This window comes from Amblyomma mixtum, chromosome 1 (assembly GCF_055824585.1).
Source record: "Amblyomma mixtum isolate Tamu chromosome 1, ASM5582458v1, whole genome shotgun sequence".
In the NCBI taxonomy this organism is placed as follows: domain Eukaryota; kingdom Metazoa; phylum Arthropoda; class Arachnida; order Ixodida; family Ixodidae; genus Amblyomma; species Amblyomma mixtum.
The window spans coordinates 155235998-155259734 of NC_143012.1; the positions used below are offsets into that span (position 1 = coordinate 155235998).

Here is a 23737-nt window from a genome sequence, read left to right on the forward strand (position 1 = left end):
CTCTTTCACTCCTACTTCCTCCCGTCCTGTTCCTGTACAGTGCGCTTCAGGTGCACCAAGATGACAGAGAATTACTGCGCCATTCCCTTTCCTCAAAAAGCGTTGCAAAGGGCAAGGCATTGCTCTGAACGGGCGGTGGTAACTACCTAGCAGCGCTACAACACGCTGTCGCGTTGCACTCCTAAAGGCAAAGCTTAAGCATAATTAATTAGCAGTTAATTAGTATTTAGCCATTGATTAGTAATTTGAATTTTTTTGTTTTGTTTGTGAATTTCTGAGATCACAAGCTACACTTAACACACGATCAAATATGGTGGCAGGGGGAGTTTTGTTTGACTTTGTGGGATCAAAATTAAGCTACACTTAACGTATATAAAATGGCACGGTTCTTGCGCCGACGATGCCAAGCGCGCTTTGTGTCAGTTTCGGTTTCGTTCTTTTGATGACGTCACTAATTTTAGCGTAGTCGTCGATGGTATTGGTGTATTTACCTCGCGCGCCGGTCTGAGGGGACGTTTATGAACGCTGAGGCAGCGTTGACTTCACCCAAAAATTGCGAAACTTACTTCGGTCGTAATTAGTTTCGCGTTGTTCAGAGGGGATGGCCAGCGACTGTCCAGTGGCCTCACCATAGCGCGCCATTGCGAAGCTGTACGTTCCGGGCAAAGGTGCCTATCAGCAGAATATTGGCTATCACACCGTGCTATCTGGGGCCCATCCGATCGCGGCAGCACAATGGGCCTGATAATAGCACGTGGCGCCACTGTGAATAAATAGTGTTCGCACGTCGAGTCTGACGGGCGCAGTTAAGCAGCTGTGAGGCTGCCAAGCGTGCACACATTTCGGGAAACCGCCAAGCGTGTCTCCATGGGGAAGCGTGTCGGGCTGCCCTTGGCAGCGGTGGCTGTTGTCTTGCTCAACTGCCAGTTACTGTTGGCGCTTCACGTCACGGATGGACACTGCAGTGCGCTGCCTATCGTCGTGAACACCTGGGGTTTCTCCAACGCCACGCTCAGAGGTACACCGCGATATGATCACCAAATCCCGCGCGTCAAGTATTTCGTGCTAAACGAGCTACATTTAACTCTCTGCAACTAGATCCTTGTCGGCTGCGCTTGCAAAATGCGCGCCCAACACGGGTGGGCACTATCGCAGCTCTCAGAAAAGCGTGCGAGACCATTTTCACTGAACGCCATCGCTCAAAGCGGGTCAAAAACTATAGTTGGAGCTGCCACGTCGCTGGTTTACATTTAAGTCGATAAGCTGGCTTGGGAGGGGGTCATGACGCTGTACTTAAAATCCTGCAACTGCTGATGATGATGGTGCATTTTAATGACGCACGGGCATCTTTGGCCATAAGAGTGCCATAGCACAAGGTGGGGTCAAAGGCACATTTTCCAAGCATTTCACCCCAGAGAAGCCGAGCCCCAGGCCAAGGAGAAAGCTTGCACCCTTTGGAAACCGGTGGGTACCCGGCGGCACTGCTGGCTGGCGCGCGAAATCGTCGCCAACAACGCACAATCGCGACCAGTTTATGAAGTCGCAAAGATAAGATTTGCGTTGTTTAGAGTCAGAAAGATAGCTTTTTGTCAGCGCTCGGACTTGCCATAATTGTGTGGTTGGCAGGTGTGATGTGCTGGTGCAGAAAGATGCGTTTCTTATCCTGCAGCGTGGGAAGTGCTGACAGTGGAGAATGGCACAGCACTGGATGCTGTGGAGCAAGGCTGCTCGCAGTGCGAGAGGGACCAGTGTGATGGCACGGTTGGCTACGGTGGCAGCCCAGACGAAGATGGAGAGACCACTCTGGATGCACTCATCATCGATGGGTCAGTTGACAGGCTATGTCATGGGATGCGCACTGTTCATTCGACCATTCACTCCCTTTATGGGTACAAGATTTGCGTTTGGAGATGAGAACAGTGCAGTAGTGAGAGGCATAACGAAGAAGGGAAGACGTGTTTAAAGTGCTATCCTTTCTCTGCTGTTCCTGTGTAGTGGAACCATGCACCAGTTTATGCTAGCACATACTGTGACTCGTGAAGCTGTCCCCTTCATGCCACTGTTCTTGGCAAGAGGCCATTGGGGTGTACTTTAAGTGTCAAATGAAATGCGAACAGGATAACTATAGTGGGAACACAATAACATGAAAATACTGCTGGAGATAATATATAGGCAGGGTTCGTTAACGCTATGCTACAGTCTGTGTTCTAATATTAGTATACAAAATTATATATTGTATAACATAATGTATAATACTCTTACTATACCTCAGACAATGTTCTGGGCAAGGTACACTGAGAACTGAGGTGTAAAGGTCTAGAGAAACTTGTGCACTTTGCAAGCGAAAGACCGAGGCAAAAGAAAAAAAAAAGTGAACTAGGGCAGGAAAAGAAACCAGCTGGACGAAAAAAATAAGAAGGCACATTTTGAAGTACACCAGATTCGAGAATCTGCAAGAAATGGAGCAAAGCACATTTGGAAATATTGAACAGGTAATGCATAATAGGAAATACATAACAGCAGATACAGCATTCATTTTAACACAAGGTTTTGCAAAGCAGCAGGAAATGATGTAGGAGTGGAGGTAGAAATTTGCATAGGCTGGCTGTTTCATTGTTCATGGGAGTGTTCATGTGTATTGTTCATGGGCAAAAAACTGTATTTTAATATTTGGCACCTGTATTCATGCATTCTAATGGGTGGTCACTGTGACGGGAAATGTAGCAGAGTTGGGTGGGTGGGTTATATTTTTTTTTTAACACAATAACATTACGGCTGCCATGCAGCAAAAAATCTGGTGGCAGCAGTGGCGGCGTTGCGAGCAAAAAACCCCTAAAGTAGCGACCTGGGTGGGCTACCGAGGTCACATTGTCGTGTGACATCATCATAAGCTGCCCACCAGATTGTGTGCCATTGTAGGGCGTCTCTTGATCACTGCGCTACTGCACCAGGAGAGGCATGAGGGGTTTGTGAACGTAAAGTCTAAGAATTTCTAACTCCGCATATATGGGCATTAACCGATCAACACTATAGCGTCACACCATTAAGGTGGAGCATAAGTGTCCCTTTCAGTTTTGTTCAGTACTCTTTTTATCATTGAGCACATTATAAAAGAAAGTTTCAAGTATTTGCTCCTGTTTTCAAGTGACAGCCGCACCAATTTCTCACATAAACCAGAGGAGCCATGTTGGAAGTTATAGCCACCAGAAATTGAGTGGCCCATTTTTGGATGCACTTGAGCCCCTCAATATTTGCTTTTCTATGAGGGTCCCAAGTTATGCAAGCATGTTCTAATATGGGACATGTGTTAGACATTTACAAGGTCCCCTCGAGTACAATGGGAGCATCCTTAAAGTTGCGTCGGAGAAAGTTTAATGTGCAACTTGCTTTAGTCGATAAATAATTGTCAGCATTCCATGATAGGTCGTCAGTAGGGGTGTGCGAATATCAAATTTTTCGAATACGAATCGAATACGAATACTTGGTTCCGAATATCGAATCGAATATCGAATAATCAAGGACAGACGCAATTAACCATTACAAAACATTATTTGAGCACTCAAGAAGATCAAAATTCAACTATCAGTGATGAAATGAACACAAAAGGTGTGTGTGGCTGCACAAAAAAGTATCAAAGTCTCGAACATTATTCTTAGAAGAGTGGAAATTTGAGAGAAGATGGCTAGTATAGAGCATTGATTAAGGCTAGCTTGCCATAAGCACAAAAGCGCGTTGCTGGGATGAACATGAAAGGTTGTCGTGAACGAAAACCGGCTGCTCCACAAGGTCAGGCAGAAGTAGTTCCGTTCTAGCTGGAACGGCTTCTCCAGCCACAGAAAATGCCCTCTCACTTGGCACTGAACTGGCACGTATTGCGGGGTATTTCGTGACAGCTCTGACAGCTTCGCAGGTATAGCCACAAAGAAGCTCACCAGCGCAGTCAGCTACTGCGTGGCCCAACGTTACACGTTGCTCTAGGCGACGCCATGTTATGTCTCTGTCGATAGGACTTGCGGACCGAAATGAACGCCGGTGTTCGCAATAGAATATTCGGCTAGATACGAATATTCGCGTCGGGTCGCATATTCGAAACAACACGAATACTTGGATTTCGAATCGAATACGAATACTAAAAATATAATATTCGAATTATATTCGAAAATTTCGAATATTCGCACACCCCTAGTCGTCAGTGAAAAAATTCCCAAATACCTGTAAGCTGAGGCAGAAAATATGGCCATTCCACTAAGATAATAATCTGTTTGGAGGAATTTCTTCTTGTTTATAAATTGGACTAGCAGATTAAGAGACATATTCCAATTTTCGCACCAAAAAAAACAGAGTTGAGGTCATCCCGTAGCATAATTGAATCAGCTCCTGAGGAAACATTGCATTAAATACAGCAGGCGTTGGCGTAAAGTCTGATATTTCTTGAAATATTGCTATCATGCTAGTCTGTGGTTACAAGAGAAAAGAGCTCATCAAGAAGATGCAATTTCTAACCATGGCCTTCTAAGGGAGAAGAGAAGCATGGTCTCAAAAACTAGCGCTTATGTCATGCTCTAATGCACACATACCTTGAGAAAAATGTAGCCGTTCTTGCCTGCATAGATAACTCCATCAAAAAAGAACTCAGAAGCGCGAATAGTAAAACAGTTTTTCCTTAGATAGGCACGTGACGATGCCACTGGTATCACCTATGCAAAAGCTGCTTGTTTTGGGTTACTGATGCTGCAGACAATGTGGATTTCTGACTGATCCTTATCGAATCAGGCAAGTACATCATTCAAAGTGGTATTGAAATAGAAAGTCTGTCGTATGCAATCTTTGTGTCAAATTTCAGCATGAATAAACGAGCAGTTTAACCGGGAGAAGCTTTTTATGGTGCTCATTTAACGTTGCAACAGTTAGTACTACATGCCTCAACCCCGTCAAAGGTGGAACTCACCATGAGGTGAGCACCACCCTCACCGTGAGGGAAGTTCCACACAGTGGTGTAGTCAGAAATATTTTTCATGGGGTGTTATGCACCACCGGTAAAAATAATAAAAAAGGAAGAGAAGAGGAGAAAGGAAGAGAGCCTGCGTCCAAATAATATCGTAGTCATTTTTCTGCTCTAATAAAGTCGATGGATTAGTTGTTTTGTTCACTATAATATTTACATAATATGAGTGCACATAGGACTCTGAGGACTTGATTCGTAAGGAACATTTATTTTCTCACAAAAAAACGCATACAAAAGTGGCGAATATGTACAATATTTTCATATAATATACACCCGCACAATAGCTTTGCTCTTCAACAAAGTCAGCAACTGCGAATGAGTGGCATTTGCCAGAACTTCTACCCCATGCATGTGAACCTGCGCCGATACACGCACACTTTAAAAATATGCTTTTGTGAAAAAATAGGTTGACGTTAAAAGGTATGTTTTATTGGGTGGACTGTGCCTACAATCAAAAGGAGTGCTATTTGTCATGCGACGGCGAAGAAGAGTGACTGTTTTCTGCAATAACTCCACTTCCTATCAGTACAGGAACTATTTTTGTCGACAAATCGACACTCTTCTTATTTTTGTTTTTACATTTTAATATGTCGATGCGGTGTGAATAGCACGGGCAAAAAAAAGGCCGAAAGGAGGAAGGGGAGGGGGGGAGAGCAGCGCTGAGAAAATTTCAGGGGTGTTCTGACACCGAAACATTCCCCCCTGGCTACGCCTCTGGTTCCAGCCTCACAAAGAGGTGGAACTGGTCTGGATTCTTGGCCACATCAGCATCCCTGTAAATGAATGAGCCCATGCGCTGGCCTGAGACTTGCTAGATCGTACCGTGGATGATTCTGACATGTTCACAGACCTGCCAAGTGCCACTTCTGCGGATGCACTGCCGACCTCATTCACACAGTCTTGTGGGTGGTGTCTGGACACAGTGCACTCTTTCTCCTCCCACCCAGTCCACCTTCCTAGGCCTGGATGGAGCAGCTCACCTAAACTTTGGCCAGCTCTGGCTGATGCACCATGCCGAGCTGCATGATGGTGCCTGTTGCCTTTGGGGCCCCGGTCCCAAAGCTCCATCCTTGTTTTGGTGGCACTGCTTCTTTTTGTACCGCCTTTTACCACTGCTACTTGCGTGCAGTTACAAGCACTAAATACAGACTGTATCTCTGTGTTGCAGGCTGTGTTAATGTTCTCGTATGCCACAGTTACCTGCGTGGCACCTGTGGCAGGCTAATGAGCATCGAGGATATATGTTGTATTCCTGGCTTTGCAGGCCACATTTGTATGCAGGCAAAATACAAGGAAGTGGTAAGGGAAACATCTACTTGGGGCAGGTAGTGGCCGCTGATCAGGATCATGAGAGGGAAATAACTAGAAGAATAAGAATGGGGTGGAGCGCATATGGCAGGTTCTCTCAGATTATGAATGGCACTTTACCAATATCCCTCAAGAGAAAAGCATACAACAGCTGTATCTCACCGTAGTCATCTACGGGACAGAAACGTGGAAGCTAACAAAGAGGGTTCAGCTTAAGTTAAGGACAACGCAGTGAGCTGTGTGGGTGTAACGCTAAGGCCTGGAAGCGGGCAGAGTGGGTGAGGAAACAAACGTGCCTTAATGACATCCTAGTTGAAATGAAGAGGAAGAAACGGGCTTGGGCAGGGCATGTAATGCGAAGGAAAGATAACTCATGATCATTAAGGGTAATGGCCGAGTGGATTCCAAGAGATGGTGAGTGTAGCAGGGGGCGGCAGAAAGTTATGTGGGTGGATGAGATTAGGAAGTTTGCGGGTATAGGGTAGCCACGGCTGGCAAAGGACAGGGTTAATTGGAGAGACATGGGAGAGGCCTTTGCCCTGCTGTGGGCGTAGTCAGGCTGATGATGATGATGATGAAAACGCAGAGATACCTGCACACGGAGATTTCAGTGCATGTCACAGTGTGGCTGAAATTATTCTGGAGAGCTGAAATTAATTTGGAGCTCTCCACTGCATTGTGACTCATGGCTCTCCATTGGCTTTGGCTTGCGAAAACCTGCTCGCAAGTGGAGGTCAACATTCTCAAACTACGCATGGGATGTGAGGGACACCACACTAAAAGGCGCTCCGTATTAATTCCAACCACCTGGGGTTCTTTAACATGCACTGATGTGGCACAGCACACAGGTGTCATTTTGCATTTTGCCTCCATCGAAACGTGGCTACCTTGGTGTTCTGTGCAAGGCTCCTCTGTGTAGGTGCGAATGTGTAGGGATGCCCTGGTATTTTTCTGGCCTGTTCATGTGGGTGCATGTTAGTGAGAGCATCTGCTCTTGGACACATGGTGCTTCTAACCCCCCTGTCGTCCTGTGCTCTGCAGCCCCACCTACTCCATGGGAGCCGTGGGCGACCTGCGGCGAGTGAAGCGTGCAATCTCCGTGGCACGAGCCGTCATGGAGCGCTCCACCCACACCTTTCTGGTTGGCGAGAAAGGTACGGTCGTTCTGCTGAGAGCACTGTCGTGTGGCCATGATGCACTGGGTGGCTGGCACGTGGTCTAGTTGATTCATTTAATGATGCAGGTTTTATTTATTTATTTATTTATTTATTTATTTATTTATTTATTTATCATCATACCCACAGCGCCATTGTCTGGCATTACAGTAGGTGGTTGAAAAAGAAAAAGTACACAAATGCCACTGCGTGCAGGTGGTTGCAAAAAAAGATAACAATGAGATAGAAAGAACACGGAATTATTATACCTACAAAATGTCACAGCATGGAAGAAAATGAATCATTTGATAGTATGGACACTACTTCCTCAGGTAGCAATTGTACCCTTCCGAAATCGTTTTGGGGAAAAAAGGCATTTTAAAAAGGTCAGTCCGGCATCTGTATTCTTCAACTTTAAGTGAATGATCTCTCCGTAAAGACACATAATCAGGGTTGACTATATATTTGGTTCTGCCTATTCCAGTTCTTGAATGAAATATAATTATGACATAATTTTAAACGCGGAATTTTCCTATGTTTTTGTAGTGTGTCCCAACCCAAAGCTTTTTTTCGCGCTCGTTACACTAGAATATCGGCCATAGTTATTGAAAACAAAATGAACCTGCTTCCTACCTTATTTTTGTTTCAGTCAGTGTCAAAGTAATGCTTTTCAGGTGTGCCTCTTTGAAATCAGACAGACTGTCATCGAACTGTCAATAACAAGAACAGGTCACATTACCAAGTTTATGGCAGCGTTTTGCGAGGTGCGCAGCCTTAATGCCGCATTGCAAGTTTTCACGGAGTGAGAATGCATTAGTTGTTGCCAGCTGGATTTTCATTTTTGGATGCAAGAGAACGCAATAAAATTTGAAGTTTAAAAAATTTTTATACTCAGGTAGAGTATTTGTTTCTGTTAGCTGAACCTGTCTGAACCTATGTCGTATCATGCCTTGTTGTGATTTTTCTAAGGCAAGACTTGCTCATGAGGGTGTGTGCTGGCAGGTTTCTCTCTTGGCTAAGGCATCAAGGTAAATTCATTGCTTCCAGTGCACTGTCTGGCACGTTCTTTTTCACAGAATCAGCTCTGACTGCCTGAAAAACTAGTTCAAGTTGTTTCTTGTTTTTGCGGTGATGTGGCACGGATGAACCCAGTTGAGCGAGACCAGGTGAAGCCAACATGAATGCAGAGATCATGCTATGCATGTGCAGTGCATCTTCTCATATCCCTTTGAAATGCTGTCAGTAAGCAGGCATTTCTGTGCGTATCTCCTCTCACTGCCTATTGGCTCTGCTTGCACTGTCTTCACTCTGGTGCGAACGAGGGGAGGCGCCCACGCAGTCACCGCTCTGTCTGCCCTCACTGGTGCAGCCACCCAGTTTGCTGTGGAGATGGGCTTCAAGGAGGAGTCACTGGCCACCAACCACTCCAAGCAGATGTGGTCCAACTGGCAGGCCAACAACTGCCAGCCAAACTACCGCCAAGTCAGTCTGCACTGCTCTCTAATGCAGAAGAGCCTACTATTGGGGCTAGTTGGTATATGATCAAAGATTTGGAAAGTGCTGACTGGCATGGAACAAACATAGCATTAGAGTTCTTATCAGGAGCAAAATCTGCCGTCTGATGTCACGAAATTCGCTGATTGGCCAAGAGAAGTCACGTGACCTTGTGAAATCATCACAACCTGCCCTGATGGGCCACCCTGAATGGTCGAGAGAGGTCATGTGACCTTGTGATGTCATCACTATGTGGCCACCGTGGCAGGTGCCAATTAAATTAGTGATTGGTGGAGAGAGATCACATCACCTTGTAATGTCTTCGCGAGTAACCTATTCTCTAGATAGCAGCCTAGATAGCATTGGAGTTCACATCAGGAGCGACCCGGGGACATTTGGCGCCTTGAAATGTGCTGATTGGTCAAGAGAGGTATGATGTCACAAGGTCACGTGACCCCAAAGAAAACAATCACAGGTAGCTTCCCCAAGGAGGCAAATTCAAAAATGGATCAAAATTAATTGTTGATACATACTATGTGCAGTAACAGTGATTAATAGGTGAATTAAGATGAATTAATGGATGGGTTAGTAGTGGTATATGCAAATGCTAGAAAAAATAGCCACCCTGTATATGCAATGCCTTATGACCATGAGCGCGCCAGAAGCTTGGAAAAATGCCAACATTATCTTAATTCATAAGAAAGGGGACGCCAAGGACCTGAAAAATTAGACCGGTCAGCTTACTGTCTGTTGCTTACAAGGTATTTACTAAGGTAATTGCTATTAGAGTCAGGACAACCTTAGACTACAATCAACCAAATGATCAAGCAGGCTTTCGTAAAGGATACTCAACAAAAGACCGCAATCACACTATCAATCAGGTGATAGAGAAATGCACAGAATATAACCGACCCCTATATATAGCCTTCATTGACTACGAGAAAGCATTTGACTGAGTGGAAACCTCAGCTGTCATGCAGGCATTGCAGAATCAGACTATAGAAGAGCCTAATGTGAAAATTCTGGGAGATACCTGTAGCAACACTACAGCTACCATAGTCCTCCACAAAGTCAGCAATAAAATTCCAATAAGGAACGGTGTCAGGCCAGGAGACACGATCTTGCCAATGCTATTCACTGCCTGCTTAAGGAGGTATTCTGAGGCCTGAATTGGTTGGGAACAGTTGGGGATAAGAGTTAATGGAGAATACATAAATAATCTGTGATTCGCTGATGACATTGCCTTTCGCTGAGTTACTCAGGAGATGAAGTGCAAAGCTTGATCAATGAGTTAGGCAGAGCAGAACGGTGGGTAAAAAAATTAACATGCAGAAAACCAGAGTAATTTTCAACAGTCTAGCAAGGGAACAGCAGTTCACAGTTGGTAGCGAGGTGCTGGAAGTGGTAAAGGGAATGTGTCTACTTAGGGCAGGTAGTGACCGCTGATCCGGATCATGGGAGGTAAATAACTAGAAGAATAAGAATGGGGTGGAGTGCACATATGGCAGGTTCTCTCAGATCATGAAAGGCAGTTTGCCAATATCCCTCAAGAGAAAAGTGTACAACAGCTGTATCTTACCGGGACTCAACTATGGGGCAGAAATGTGCGTGCTAACGAAAAGGGTTCAGCTTAAGGTAAGAACAACGCAGCGACCTATGGAAAGAAAAATGATAGGGGAATTGTTAAGAGACCGAAAGCGGGTGGAGTGGGTGAGGGAACAAACACATCCTGGTCGAAATCAAGAGGAAGAAATGGGCTTGGGCAGGGCATGTAATGCGAAGGCAAGATAACTGCTGGTCCTTAAGGGTAACGGAGTGAATTTCAAGAGAAGGCAAGCATAGCAGGGGGCGGCAAAAAGTCCGATGGGTGGATGAGATTAAGAAATTCGCGGGAATACGGTGGCCGCAACTGGCGAAGGACAGGGTTAATTGGAGAGACATGGGAGAGGCCTCTGCCCTGCAGTGGGCGTAGTCAGGCTGATGATGATGATGATATGCAATTGTCAGTGCCATTACAGCATAGTGGACAGCAGCTTGCAGTTGGAATATCGCAGTTGATGGGCTGACAATTGCAAAGGAACTTTCACGAACACACGTGGAAGTTGCAACAGAAGCTGCATGCATTCACTCTTATGGTGACTTGAGCTTCCCCATAGTTTTTCGGGTTTTTCTTCTTTTCATTCAAGTAGCATATGGAATAGTGCCTCTGACTGGGGTGAGCTCTGTGACCTGGGTGATATTGCTGCACTTTTTATTTCTTTGACACCAAAGGGCAGCACTGGCTGTCCGCTGGTGGGCATGTTCGAAGAAGGAAAGGTCAAGCAGAGCAAAATAATTGTGCAATGTCATAGCCTCTGAAAGAATTTCTTTATATTCGGATGTAGAAGTTCAGAAACCTGTTGTCATTCGAAGGTACAGCTGCCCAAATCTTTAGCTGGCGTCCGTGATGGCCCCGTTTTCCATGCTCCTGCAGCTTATGACGGAGCATATTTGCAAAAATATCAAATCTAAGCATAGGCTCACAAAGCAAGTGCTTAATATTGAGCTTTCCGTAAGTTTGCTTTGTCGTAAAGTGCAGGAGCACAGAAAAAGGGGCCGTCGTGCATGCTGGCTAAAGATTTGGCCGGCTGTAGTCTGTAGTACAGCTCAAATGAAGCTTGTGTTAAGTGTTACAGAACTGGGTTACTCTCGTCTGTGCTGTGTAGTGGCTCTTGGTTCCTGGAACAACTGGCACCCACTAGAAACCTTTGGATACATAAATATTCTAGTCATTGTCCTCCTAATTCCTTTCACATAGTCCACACCTGGTTTCATTACTTGGCTTTCTTAATGTGCAACTTTACTACTTTCAGTACTTCGCTAGCAATTGTAGACTTGTTTTCTTTCTAGACTATTGAGTGTTACTGCAGTGTTCATCATACAAATTTTTAAGCTTACTGTTCCACTGTACAAGTCTAGGCCCTCCATCATGTACTGCTGATCCTCCCCTGAGTTACTTGACAAAATAGTGTTATAACTGGCATAATGAGAAGTTGGTGAGATGCTTCTAATTAATTATTCTGCCTAATTCTTTATACTCCAACACTTGGCAATTCTTGAACGCATGTAGTAGACTACAACAGATGTGTTGCTCAGTAGAACCCCGTTGTTACTTTCCCGGTGTAGTGTATTCCTGTCTGCTATGCTTTCTTGAGCTAGTCCCGTCCAAGCTTCCGCAGAAACCCGTGCAATACAGACTCAGCTGTTATGTCACAACTTTGGCAGTGCTTTCGCATGCTATGTTGTGAATGTCACTCCGTGATAATGGTTTGTCCCGTGCTGGCATTTTGATGGCCTACATTTAGCGCATGCAGAGCAGCAATGGCACACTGGCCAAAATGGGACTCTAGACTCCATCGGCGCTTTGGCTAGCTCTTGTGTTTCCGACCGACCTATGCCTACGCCGAGTACACTTGTGGATGGCGTGAATCTTTGTTGTGGCTGTTGGTGCAGTTGCATTGCCGCTGCAGAGTGAGCATGAACAACCGCAATGAGCCATGCGGGCAGCTCTCTACGAGATGCAATTGTGTGGGTTGGCTCTGAGGCATGTTTCTGTCGACTGCATTTTTCTTGTTGTCTCCAGATTAAAAATGCAGTTTATAGGTTGCGACAGATGAGGATTGTGCAGGATTGAAGTGGCTGCCGTGAAAACAGCACAGAAGCGTGCAGCCCACTCCGCATGCAGCTCACTCCGCATGCCCACCCTCTTCACTGCTGCCTCCTTTCCACCAGCAGCTGCTCAGGCTAACAGAGAGCCATCACGAGAGCCCCTTAGGCCTTGCAGAATAATGTTGTCCTTACTAGAAAGTAAAAAATGAAGAAAGTGGCAGACAACAGTGTAAATTTTTTTCACACGCGCACGTCCCTCGCCACCCCAGCTTGCTCTTAGGAGAGAATGCAATAATAGATTTGTAACAATTAGTTAAGTTCCTAAAAAAAAAGAAAATGCCATCAGCAAATTGTAATGTTTTTTAAGAACGCTGCCAGCGCAACAGTGAGGTGTTACCAACCCTATGTTTGGCGCATGATTGCCTCAGCTGCTTGTGCGCCATAAAACCCGACACCTTCCTGGCTGCTACGTTTCCCAACTGGTGCATTTTCTTTCGCGGTCCTGTGAAAAGTGAACATAACAGCGGGGTTCTGCTATCGTTTTGCCTGACACTCTGTGATGAACAAAGTGAACAAGGCGGGGGAGACCTTTGTTCACTTTGTTTGCGTTGTCAGGAACCCATCTCAGTGCCCACTGTCTACCGTAGACTGTCTGATGAAGTCATAGATGGTGTTCGCTGTCATACGGGTGTGGGCATGGGATGAACGTATGCTGAGCATGTGGATGGTGATGCTGTGTGTCCAAGATGAGAACGGAGTCTTGACATGTCTAGCTCATCTACCAAAGAAGAGGCTCAGCAATGACATTGCTTTGCCTCTGCCTTGCAGAATGTGGTCCCCGACCCGCGGACGAGCTGTGGTCCATACAAGCCTGCACCACGCCTGTTTGAAGACCGGCGGGGCTGTCCGTCCACAGCCAGTGAGCTCAACCATGACACCATCGGCATGGTGGCCATTGACGCCCACAAGAGGCTGGCAGCTGGCACGTCCACGAACGGAATGAACCACAAGATTCCTGGGTCAGTGCCAATCTTTGTTTTGAAACAGAATGTCTTTATTTTTGCACTTTCCCAGCTTATTGTGAGTGTTAACATTTTGCAGTAATGCTTGAAACAGTTTTCTTTGGACATTGGCCAACATTCTTGGCTGACATTATGTTGTTCTGTGTCATGAATGGCAGGATATTGGGCAGGAAAGGTTGAGAAGAAGTGCATAAAAGGCATAACCTGTTCTGACCTTCTTCTTTTCGTGTATTTGTACTTGCAAACAACGGAAATACCTCAGTGGCAAGATTTTATGCTCCTTAATCAACCCACTCTCACTTGCCTTGTGTTACATTCTATGTCTACAAGCACTTGAAAGAACAGGAATGTGTGTATTTTTCTTGTGTTGCGCGACTAGTGAGAGGGGAGCATTAGCAGGATTATATGTACCTAGGTAAAAGCTTGTGTACGATACCCAGTCTTTGTCTCTGAGTGTGCACTCTCCCGGGGCAGCAGTGACATAAAATGTGTTATTTTCACTCCTGTGGTGGTCTGTGTCACATTACACGGAAAGTGGGCAGCATAAAACTTATCCCTAAGCATTCTTTCATAATGTGCTTCAGAATGTGCGTCAGTCGTGTGGTGCAAATCTATGGTGTAGTGCTATATGCAAGGCAGTAGTAGTGCCTCTTCCTACACTTTCCCTATGAAGAAGCACCCTTAAGCATAAGCCATCTTCAGATAAAAGGACGGCCAATATTTTGTGCCAAGATCTCATCATCGCTTGAAATGCCAAGCAACTTTCAAACTGTCGTGGTGAAACCCAAAGATTGCTTATCTCGACCTTCTGACTTCCGGGAGTACTCACTGTGCTTTGTCCAGATGAATTTGATTTTGTTTCGTCTTTCAGGTTGAAAACACTACTGAGTGTTGAGGTTGATCTTCATAGACAGCGGGACTGCAGTTCGTTAGCATGCATAAAAATACATTATTTAAGTCTGGGCATTCCCCTGAATTCAAGGGGAAAAATTTTGTAGTCACAGAACTAGCAGTTCTTCCTGTGGCTTTTATTTCCCTATGCCTTCAATAGGTGGCATCGTGGTCTCTGCTAAGTCAAACATTCGGACAGGTACCTGGCTGAACATGCATTTCAGTGAATATCACATATGGTCTTGTTGTAAACTTAGCACCGACGTGGTAGGCGCAAGTAGAAGTTGTTTTGGACTGAGCAATCATCCAGAAAGGGTGTCCATTTTTCTGCCCTGTTCTTGAAGTGGTGGCTAGGTATAATTGCAGTAAGCACTCTGGAATTTCCACCTGCACTAGGCAGCAGGAATGATGCAGATGTGGCATTACCACATTGTGGTAATGCCACAATGTGGGCGTTAATGCCACAATGTGGCCGTTACCTTAGACTATAAATGTATGTGTTTTTCTAGCAATTAACAGTTAGAAGTTGCTGCCTGTCCGTTGTCTCCTCGTCTCTTTTGTCCTTGTGAAATTATTTGCACCTAGGAGTTTTTTTCTTCCAAGTTTCAAAAAAAAAAAAAAATAGAAGGTAATGAGTATCCTGCGTTAGACTTGTATGAAAACTGTCGAGGCATTTATTGGAGTTTACCTCGAGAAGAGTCACATTGTTCCAACTGAATCCATTTTTTTCTGCCCGAGAATGACATCTCCACAGTGGATGATTTACTGTGAGGTCTTTTCCCCCTGGGTATTTGATGAGGAACTTGATGGATTTTGCCGCTGATGCTGTCACCGCTGTGCACTCACTGGCTTGTGCCAATTGCAGGCGCATCGGGGACTCGCCCATACCCGGTGCGGGCGCCTTTGCTGACCAGGAAGTGGGTGGGGCTGCGGCCACGGGTGACGGTGACATCCTCATGCGCTACCTGCCCAGGTGGGACCCCCCCTCCTTGCATCTCTTGCTCCGTTGCTTGAACAGAAAGGGCGGACAGGTTTGGCTTCCCTTGCAAAGTGAGCACAAGCGCTTAACATGGGGTGGGATTTCTATTGTCACAAGGTAACAACAGCCTGGCCCTGGGTTGTGATCACTGGGTACGGAAGGTGGTGAGACTGGATGGTGAAGTGTTTTCCTTTCTGCTTTTAGCTCAGTCAAGCACAGAGGTTGCACTTATGTATCAGAGGTCGTGGGTTCGGATCTCATGATCGGCATGTGGTTGTTTTTTCTTCTGCTTTTCTAATCAATTAGCTTTAAGCGATGACATATTAAGTAATATTCTAAACCGAACAACAGCACAAAATAAATAAATAAAAAAAATCCCCTGTGCCCCTTGGTTTCTGTGGCTGTTGGCTTCTCTCATATTTATAACGAGCCCCTCATTCCCCTTTCCTCGTCTGCTTAATTGCTTAACGAGGGCCTCGGTTCTGGCAGCCTTGACGCCATAGGAAGCATAAGAGGGTACTCACACAGCTTCCACCCTCGCCGTTCGATGACGTTCTACGTCACATCAGCGGTAACTCAGGACGTGCTACATCCGCCGCTTAAGAGCGTGGGTGGCGCTAGTGAACACTCCCAAGGTTAGGTTATTTGTAAAACATAAATACCCCCTAAAGCAGAAGGTTTGACAGCCGTCGCCGTAGCTCAGCGGTAGAGCACCGGACGCGTAATTCGGAGGTCGTGGGTTCGGATCCCACCGGTGGCATGTGGTTGTTTTTTCTTCTGCTTGTCTAATCAATTAGCTTGAAGCGATGACATATTAAGTAATATTCTAAACCGAACAACAGCACAAAATAAATAAATAAAAAAAATAAATAAAAAATCCCCTGTGCCGCTTGGTTTCTGTGGCTGTTGGCTTCTCTCATAGTAAAAACTGCAGTTGCTCTTAGGTGGACACAAGCCGTTTCCAGTTATAGATTTACCAAGGTTCCAAGGTTAACTGCGGAGCAAAAATAAGACAACTACAGAATCAGAGCATTGAAAGTAGACTGACTCCCTTTGCTGTTAGTGCATTTAGTGCATCCACTCTTCCTGCGGCATCCAAAGGCATCTTGTAAATGCCTGTTTGAAATCTTTCAGAGTTCTTCTGGTGCAGCCACTTTAACAGTTTTTGATGTCCTCATGTTCATATCCACTTCGAACTTGCTTTCCCTTTAACTCTCTGAAACCTGTTGGGCTAGACGTGTGAAGTATCCCATTGGCACAAAGCATTTATCATTGGTGATTATAAATAAAGGAACATACGCTCACGCCAATTCTTGTCTAAATATTATGTCAGCAGTTTACTGGAACAGTGTTGCCCTGTAGCTCCCAGATAGCGTAGCATTGTTTGGACAGGTGCAGGATGCAGGTTGAAATAGGGAGGACATGTAACACACGAAGCAGACTCTCGGCAAGCATTCACAATCGAGCCCATATACAGTAAACTCTCAGTTGTACGAACTCCGGTTTATCAAATATTTCAGAATAACAAACTTTTTAAAAAGCCCCGGCAGTTTTCTTATAGATTCTATGCGCAAATGTTTCACTTAAACGAATTTCGGAATAGTGCATATTTCAGTTTAACGAACTCGCTCAGAGGACCCAGGCTTATTTTTCCGATCAGTTCAACGAAGTTTTGAGCCCTCCACTGCAGGCGCAACCGATGCCCGCCCTCATGACAGAGATCTGTCATCAGCTGGAGGTCGATAGCAATAGTACTTCGTTTGAAGAATATGCACTGTGTGACAGTGCACTGATTACCTGTGCTGGACAGACTGAACTGTCCAGAGGAAGACGAGTGCAATGAAGAGGAGGCAACTGCAGAGCCAGTTTCAAGCCCTATAACTCTAGCTGAGGTTGTAAGGTGCATTGGAAAGTTCAGAGGCTTTGTGTCTCAAACAGCAAGCTGTGCCAGAAGAAGTTTACAAAAACACTGGCTCTTTCGATAGTTTTGTAACTTCTTGTGCTTTAAATGTACAAGTGCAGAAGAAGATTACTGATCTTTTTTTCAAAGTGAGAAAGGCAGCATTTTAACTGCTATGCACCTTGTATAAGTTATGTATAAATTCCATTTCACACTTTTGACACTACGGATGCCATGTCTTATGTTAGTCTAGTGAATATTCAGTTGAGTGAACTTTCAGTTAAGTGAACTATTTCCTTCGGTCCCTTGAAGTTCACTCAAGTGAGAGTTCACTGTATATGAAATTGGTTTTTATGTTCAACAGTTTAAATTATGTTCAACAGTTTGAACTTCCCTTTGAAGATCCATGCAAACGTATAGTGCTGTTGTTTGCACCTATTGAACTCCCATTCACCAGAACATTTGATATACTGTACCTTAAAGGGGCTGCGAAACACTGCCTGGGGGAATACCGGCTATACTTCAGGTGGGTTCTTTATGTCACACAGATGCTGACTTAAAAAGAATTACAGGAATCGATGCACAGGAACGGGAGTTATTCAGTGAAGAAATTTCAAAATACAAGCAAACAAAACGCTGCCCTCAACTCGATTTTGGCGGGGCTTCCCACTCCTATTTCGCTCTCCCAATGACGGCACCTGGCGCAACCAATCAAAACAGCCAGCCAGAGCACGTCGCGGAAGTTTGTACTCCATGGTTGCCTGCTCTCTGTGAGACTGGCAGCTCCATGCTGGCGGCGTTGTTTTCATGCCAGAGCGCCCCTGGTGGTGTATTTTTATTTTACTTGCTTTGCAGGGCTTTTATCTAAGACAAACAAATTGTCTTTGTTGATATAATATAAAACGTAGACAGGTGACAAAATGTTTCTCTATTTATTCACACAATTTGCAGTATATTTACTGTTTGTCCGGTCATCAAGCTCGCGCCAGGTGATGTCATATCCGCTGCTAAAAACCCGCCACTGTGTGGCGACACCATCAGAGCCGTGAAGTTGTTTTTGGGGGGACATTAAAATATTAAAAAACGGAATATACGCGGTGTTACCGACGCTAATAGCACCATTATAACTCACTGTATGCAATCAACAGGCAAAACAGTTAACTAAGATTGTGTTTCTGGGCCCCTTTAACTTCAATGAGAGATTATATTCTCTATATATTATAATAAACAGGATTGTACATCTTAAGATAGGCAGTGGCTATTTCCAAAGCACCATCTGCTGTGGCTTCGACATGAAGGAGGTTAGGCCTGCCTAACAAGTCTAGTGAGCAGTGCGTTGCCAGAATGCTGGCGGGCAGCATATCACTGCAAGAGACAGTAGCATGGGTGCTATGTATTGTTGCTTCTAGGTTACAGGTATGCCTATCTATTGCCATTTTCTATAATTGCATTGTCCGTATAGGGTCAGTCCATACCAAACGTCCTGACATTGCACTCAACCATCTCCGATTTGTTGAAAAAAAAAATTCATGGAAACTGATCGCAACATGTGGAACCTAAGCCTAGAATATTTTTGCCGAAAAAAATTCATTCGTGAGGTGAGCTCAGTTTGAATGTTTCAGAAATGCGTGAAACTGGGCACTGTTTAGGCATCAGAACATAATGTAGTTGAACAGACATTCGTGGGAAAAGATTTTCTTAGTGCTGCCGGGGCGGCACATACACCAGTGAGATTGTTATTCACTGTGTTCATGTTGCACTCAGTCATTGGTGCACAACTGTGAGTGAGGGCAAACTGTAGTGGTTATCTGGCCATAAATCTGCCGTGCTCTGCGGTGAAGACTCGTTAAGAGACGACACAACTTGCAGCGCAAGAGCTCAAGTTCAAAAATTTATTTTCTCACTTTAAACAAAAATCGCCTCGATTAAAACTTCAGAAATGAAAGGCAATAAACTGTTCTACTCGTTTGTATTTTTACTTGGACCACCTCAGGGTGAAATAAATGGGTGTTTATGATTCAAAATGCACTTTTCTGCAACTTCAGTATTTTAATTCACTTCTAGGTATTCAATCAGCTTTAACGTTTTTTATAGGTAATGGACATCTAGGAAAGCACGATTGCAATATCTTAATTTTGAGAGGAGGCTGATGTTTTCTTTTTTTAAAAATGTCAAATTAATACAATTTTTACATTTTATTTAAATGCTGAAAAAATTTTTTGGTCCAAAACACATGATTTGAATCGTATCAAAAGACAGAATCTATGCAGATGTCATTAACAAATTTGTGGGGTGTTTTCTAAAAGTTTGGATTTTTTATTGATTATTGAGCAGTGCCCGGCTTCACGCCTTTTTGAAATGTTCAAACTGAGCTTGCCTCACGAATAAATTTTTTTTGGCAAAAATACTTTACGCTTTAGATTAGGTTGAGAGTGCTTGTTCTTAGAAGAGTATAGACACCTAATTTTGGTGATGTGTTTTATTCTCTACAATGATGCGGAAGACACTACTGTACATGAATCGCCTTATGGTATTCGCCTATGACCACTAATAATTTATAATCAAATTTTTCTGTGATGCTGTGTCGGTTTCAACAGTTGAACGATGGCTGTGACGTCAAACCGTGGGTTATGTGGTTATAGTCATGTGAGGCTTCGAAAAACGCTGATATAATCGCTGCTTCATCATTTTAATTCCCTAGAGTGCTGAAGCCAGCCTTCCTCAAGAGCCGGAACGACAACGAATGTAGGAGCACCAATTATATTGGAGTTTTTCATGCCTCACGTGGCTTATAACCACACTTTGATGTCACAGTCATCGGTCGGCTCTTGAAGCTGAAACCAAAACAGCACGAAAAAAGAAATTCTATTATAAATTGTTTAGTGGTTGTAGGAGAATACCACATGGTGATTCACGTTTAATAATGCCCTACGCATCATTGCAAACAAGAAAACACGCCCCAAAAAGTTAGCTGTCTATACTGCTTTAAGCTTGGTCCTCCACACTGCACGCACAAGCATGGATGACCAACTTGCCAGTCAGTACGGTTTTAAAAAGATGATTTACGTCTGAGCACTTCCGTCAGGTGCAGCAAAGGTGTGACCGTGCCCTTCCTTGCATTCAGTTTCCACGCAGTGGAGAGCATGCGGCGTGGGGTGGACCCTGGCAGTGCGTGCACCGCTGCCCTGCGCTACATTGTGCGGCACCACCCGCGGTTTGTCGGTGGCATCGTGGCTGTCAGCATTGACGGAACCTACGGTGGGTCCCTGCTGTGACTTGGCTGAGGCCTCACTGTTATGTGCCAGTGGTTGTTCTGCCAGAATGACCCCCTGTGGTGCACTCGGCAGATTCTGCTGCTGAGATAGCTACACCCAATAGGCACTTAAACTCCCATAGATGTTTTGTGGATGTTTGAGATGTCCATGGGACGTCCAGTGGAATTTCAGTGCCCTTTGGGTTGCAGTGGTGGCCTCTTTCGTACCCAAAGAATGCAATGGCACCAATGGGGCTTGCAAGGCGTTATTCAGAAACTTCATGTCGAGTTGGACAAGAGGTTGACAGTTCTCCAGCAGTACTTTGTCGCTTATTTTGTGTGCACTCTCCGGCATTTTAATGCACCGATAAACTTTGGAAAATTAGTGCGAGACATCTAAATTCACTTGTGAGGTTGCCCTAAAACTTTGCAGAAAAGCATTCCATGGGCCAGGTGGCACCTTTTTAACATGACAGCGTTCTAAGGCTCCTTTTCTGCAGAAAATCCGACATCATTGTGCTCGGCAGCAGCGTTGTGAGTGGAAAGCCAGATGTCCCACCTGAAACCCTGGTCATGTGACCTTATGACATCATCACAACCTGCCCACCGTGGCAAGTGGCAGTTTTTGATTGTGGATTGTGGGCAAACTGCCCGCTGTGGCAGGTGGGAGTTAAATTTATGATTGGCTGTGAGAGGTTGCTTGGGAAGGACAGGAAGGATAGCCTTCTTAACGACATTCTTAAAGAGGAAAATGTGATAGAATAGCATTTAAGTTGCCTGTTGTGGTGTCTGTAATTAGTGTCTAATGTTCTTGTGATTTTCCTGCCAAAACTTTGGTTGGAACCAGTTCCATTGCTCTTATATAATATGCATGAGCCACTACCTTCTAGAATGTTCCAGTACCTTCCATTGGATTATCATATGGGATCTTACTAATCCGGCCCACTAATCCACCTTAATTCATTTTTTGAGGTGGGCCTACTGCCAAAATTTTGAGGGTCCTTAGGAGTTTTTGGGGTGGGCCAACTTCCAAATTTCGGGGTTCTTACATTTTCAACTTTGGCGGTATCCTACGATTGGCCCAGTGGTGGTCACACAGTGTTGATAACATCACAACCCCTCTCAAACGCATTCGTAGACCGCAGGGAGTCCTCATACTCCTACTGGCATAGTGGTGCAGCGATGAAGCGATGCAATGGCAGACAGGTTGCGATGATGCAGTAAGGTCACATTATCTCTCTCGACCAGTCAGGAAATTTCAAATTTGGCAGTTCTCTCTGATTGGTCGATTGGGCTCATGTGGTCCTGGTGATGTCATCGGGGAATTTCATTATGGAGAAGCAGGCTGCTTGACGATGGCCTAAGTGCTATTGCATGATAAGCACCAAGCCCGGTAAAAATGTCAGCCCTGTGAGAAATTGGTGGCAATGATGCCTTGCCTTTCATTACTTCCCCCAAAATTGGTAAAAATGACCTGACTCAGTCAGCATCAGCTTGTGAGGTTGCTTTTAGCGAAATTAGTGGGAACTGGAACATGCTTCGCTGTGTTTAGTTCCACATAGTAATGAGACAGTTCCAGATGGCAGGTTGAAAGTTCAGCATAACTTGCCATTACCTTTTAAGTATGGTCCTTGTATTTGGGCTTCATTTAGTCACAAAAAATAGCACAGACAACTTAGGAGGCAGTGAGACCCTGAGGAGGTTGGCAGCAGTGCATGAGGGTAGTATACTTCTAGCTCATTACACTGGGGGGATTTTTTCCTTTACACTGGAGGCATTTCTATCCAGAAAGTTTTTGCCCAAGACCTGCACAAAATGTCTGTTCCTGCCTGTCTAGTTGCCCACCTAATCATTAAAGTGATAGATAGCGACACAAGTGGTAGTGCAAAGTGGCGTGCACCAATTATGCAGCCCTAGTGTGGCTTATGTGATGGGCATAGTATGTGTTGCTATAGCTGTGCTGGTCATTAGGTTGATTCAGACTTGAGGGTGGTCGAAGTAATCTTAAGCTGCATTGTCGTTTGAATTAAGGGAAGCCTTTTTATTGCGCCCACTGTTGGCAGAACCAAAATGTGAGTTTGAATAATCAGAAGTAAGAGAGCCTGTGTTAACAAGGGTCCATGTACACTATGCAATTTGTGCCCTATGCAAATTGATGCTTTACATTTCCTGAACCACTGCCAGTTGTACAGAGCTTGGCAGAGCACAGCCTGTCTACTTGTGTCTCGTGCTCACATCTTTGTTCCTAACCCTCTTCTCTTTAGTGCAACATGCTAGAAGCACAGAGCTGTTTCTGTGTGGGCCCTTGCAAGAATTACAAAAACCCTTGAAACTCTACTCCTGTCTAAACAGGGACAAGATGTGAACAGCGTTCATTGTTGGCCCGTTCCTGTCTGCAGGTGCAGCGTGCCATGGCATTCCCAAGTTCCCGTACTCGGTGGCAAAGCCAGAGTATGGCACAGTTGTTGTGGAACACGTCAAATGCAGCAACTGAAACCTCTCAGCACTTTCTCATGAGGCACGCTCTGATACCAACGCAAAGCGTCTCATCCTGGTTCATCGGGTGACAGAAACTGCTGTTTGCATCCCATCCTGTCTACGGTCAAGATGTGGCCTTTCTGCTTAACATCCTGGTGTGTGTGGATGCCTGCTTAGTGCGAGTGGCCAAAGGGGCTAGACTGCATACTGCAGTCTCCCTTTGGCAAAAGGAAGAGACGAGAAACTTTCGTTACCCTTTGGTCACAGTGGATTTGTGCGACATTCTTTGGCTGTTCTTCAACATCAGTGGGCGCGTCACATACTCTTGCTGCTGGTGGTAGTGGGCTGTGTCACCTCAGGAGTTGTCATGCAATGATCCTTCTTTTCTGAAGGATACAGTGAGTGGGTGGATAATAAAGTGCGACCTCTGATCACCACCTGCATCTGTGCAATTGTGTTCACTCGCAATCAAACATACAGGCAGACTTTTGCAGCGCTCACTTAAGAGAGTCAGAACATGTGCTCTTTGGATTGTTGCAGACACGAGTGGGACACTCGCACTGCCTCTGTGACACTACAGTCAAGCAAGCAGTATGATATCATGC

General features: G+C 45.0%; 1 protein-coding gene across 1 annotated transcript; it reads left to right on the top strand.

The window, feature by feature from the left end:
* Window positions 1-522: 522 nt before the first annotated feature.
* LOC149369437 (N(4)-(Beta-N-acetylglucosaminyl)-L-asparaginase-like) lies at window positions 523-23573 on the top strand. Its single transcript, XM_089558514.1, has 8 exons — window positions 523-1018; window positions 1670-1826; window positions 7355-7467; window positions 8837-8949; window positions 13438-13628; window positions 15388-15495; window positions 20526-20659; window positions 23054-23573. Exons 1-8 carry the CDS (start codon window positions 868-870, stop codon window positions 23146-23148), a joined length of 1062 nt encoding a protein of 353 aa, XP_089414640.1. The 5' UTR covers window positions 523-867; the 3' UTR covers window positions 23149-23573.
* The last annotated feature ends 164 nt before the right edge of the window (window positions 23574-23737 follow it).

What these genes read in the sequence shown, in the direction of transcription:
- LOC149369437 (XM_089558514.1), top strand. Translation starts at nt 868, where the DNA reads ATGGGGAAGCGTGTCGGGCTGCCCTTGGCAGCGGTGGCTGTTGTCTTG. An exon ending in GCCAGCCAAACTACCGCCAA is followed by an intron (nt 8,950 to 13,437) that starts GTCAGTCTGCAC and finishes TCTGCCTTGCAG; the next exon opens with AATGTGGTCCCCGACCCGCG. An exon ending in ATGAACCACAAGATTCCTGG is followed by an intron (nt 13,629 to 15,387) that starts GTCAGTGCCAAT and finishes TGCCAATTGCAG; the next exon opens with GCGCATCGGGGACTCGCCCA.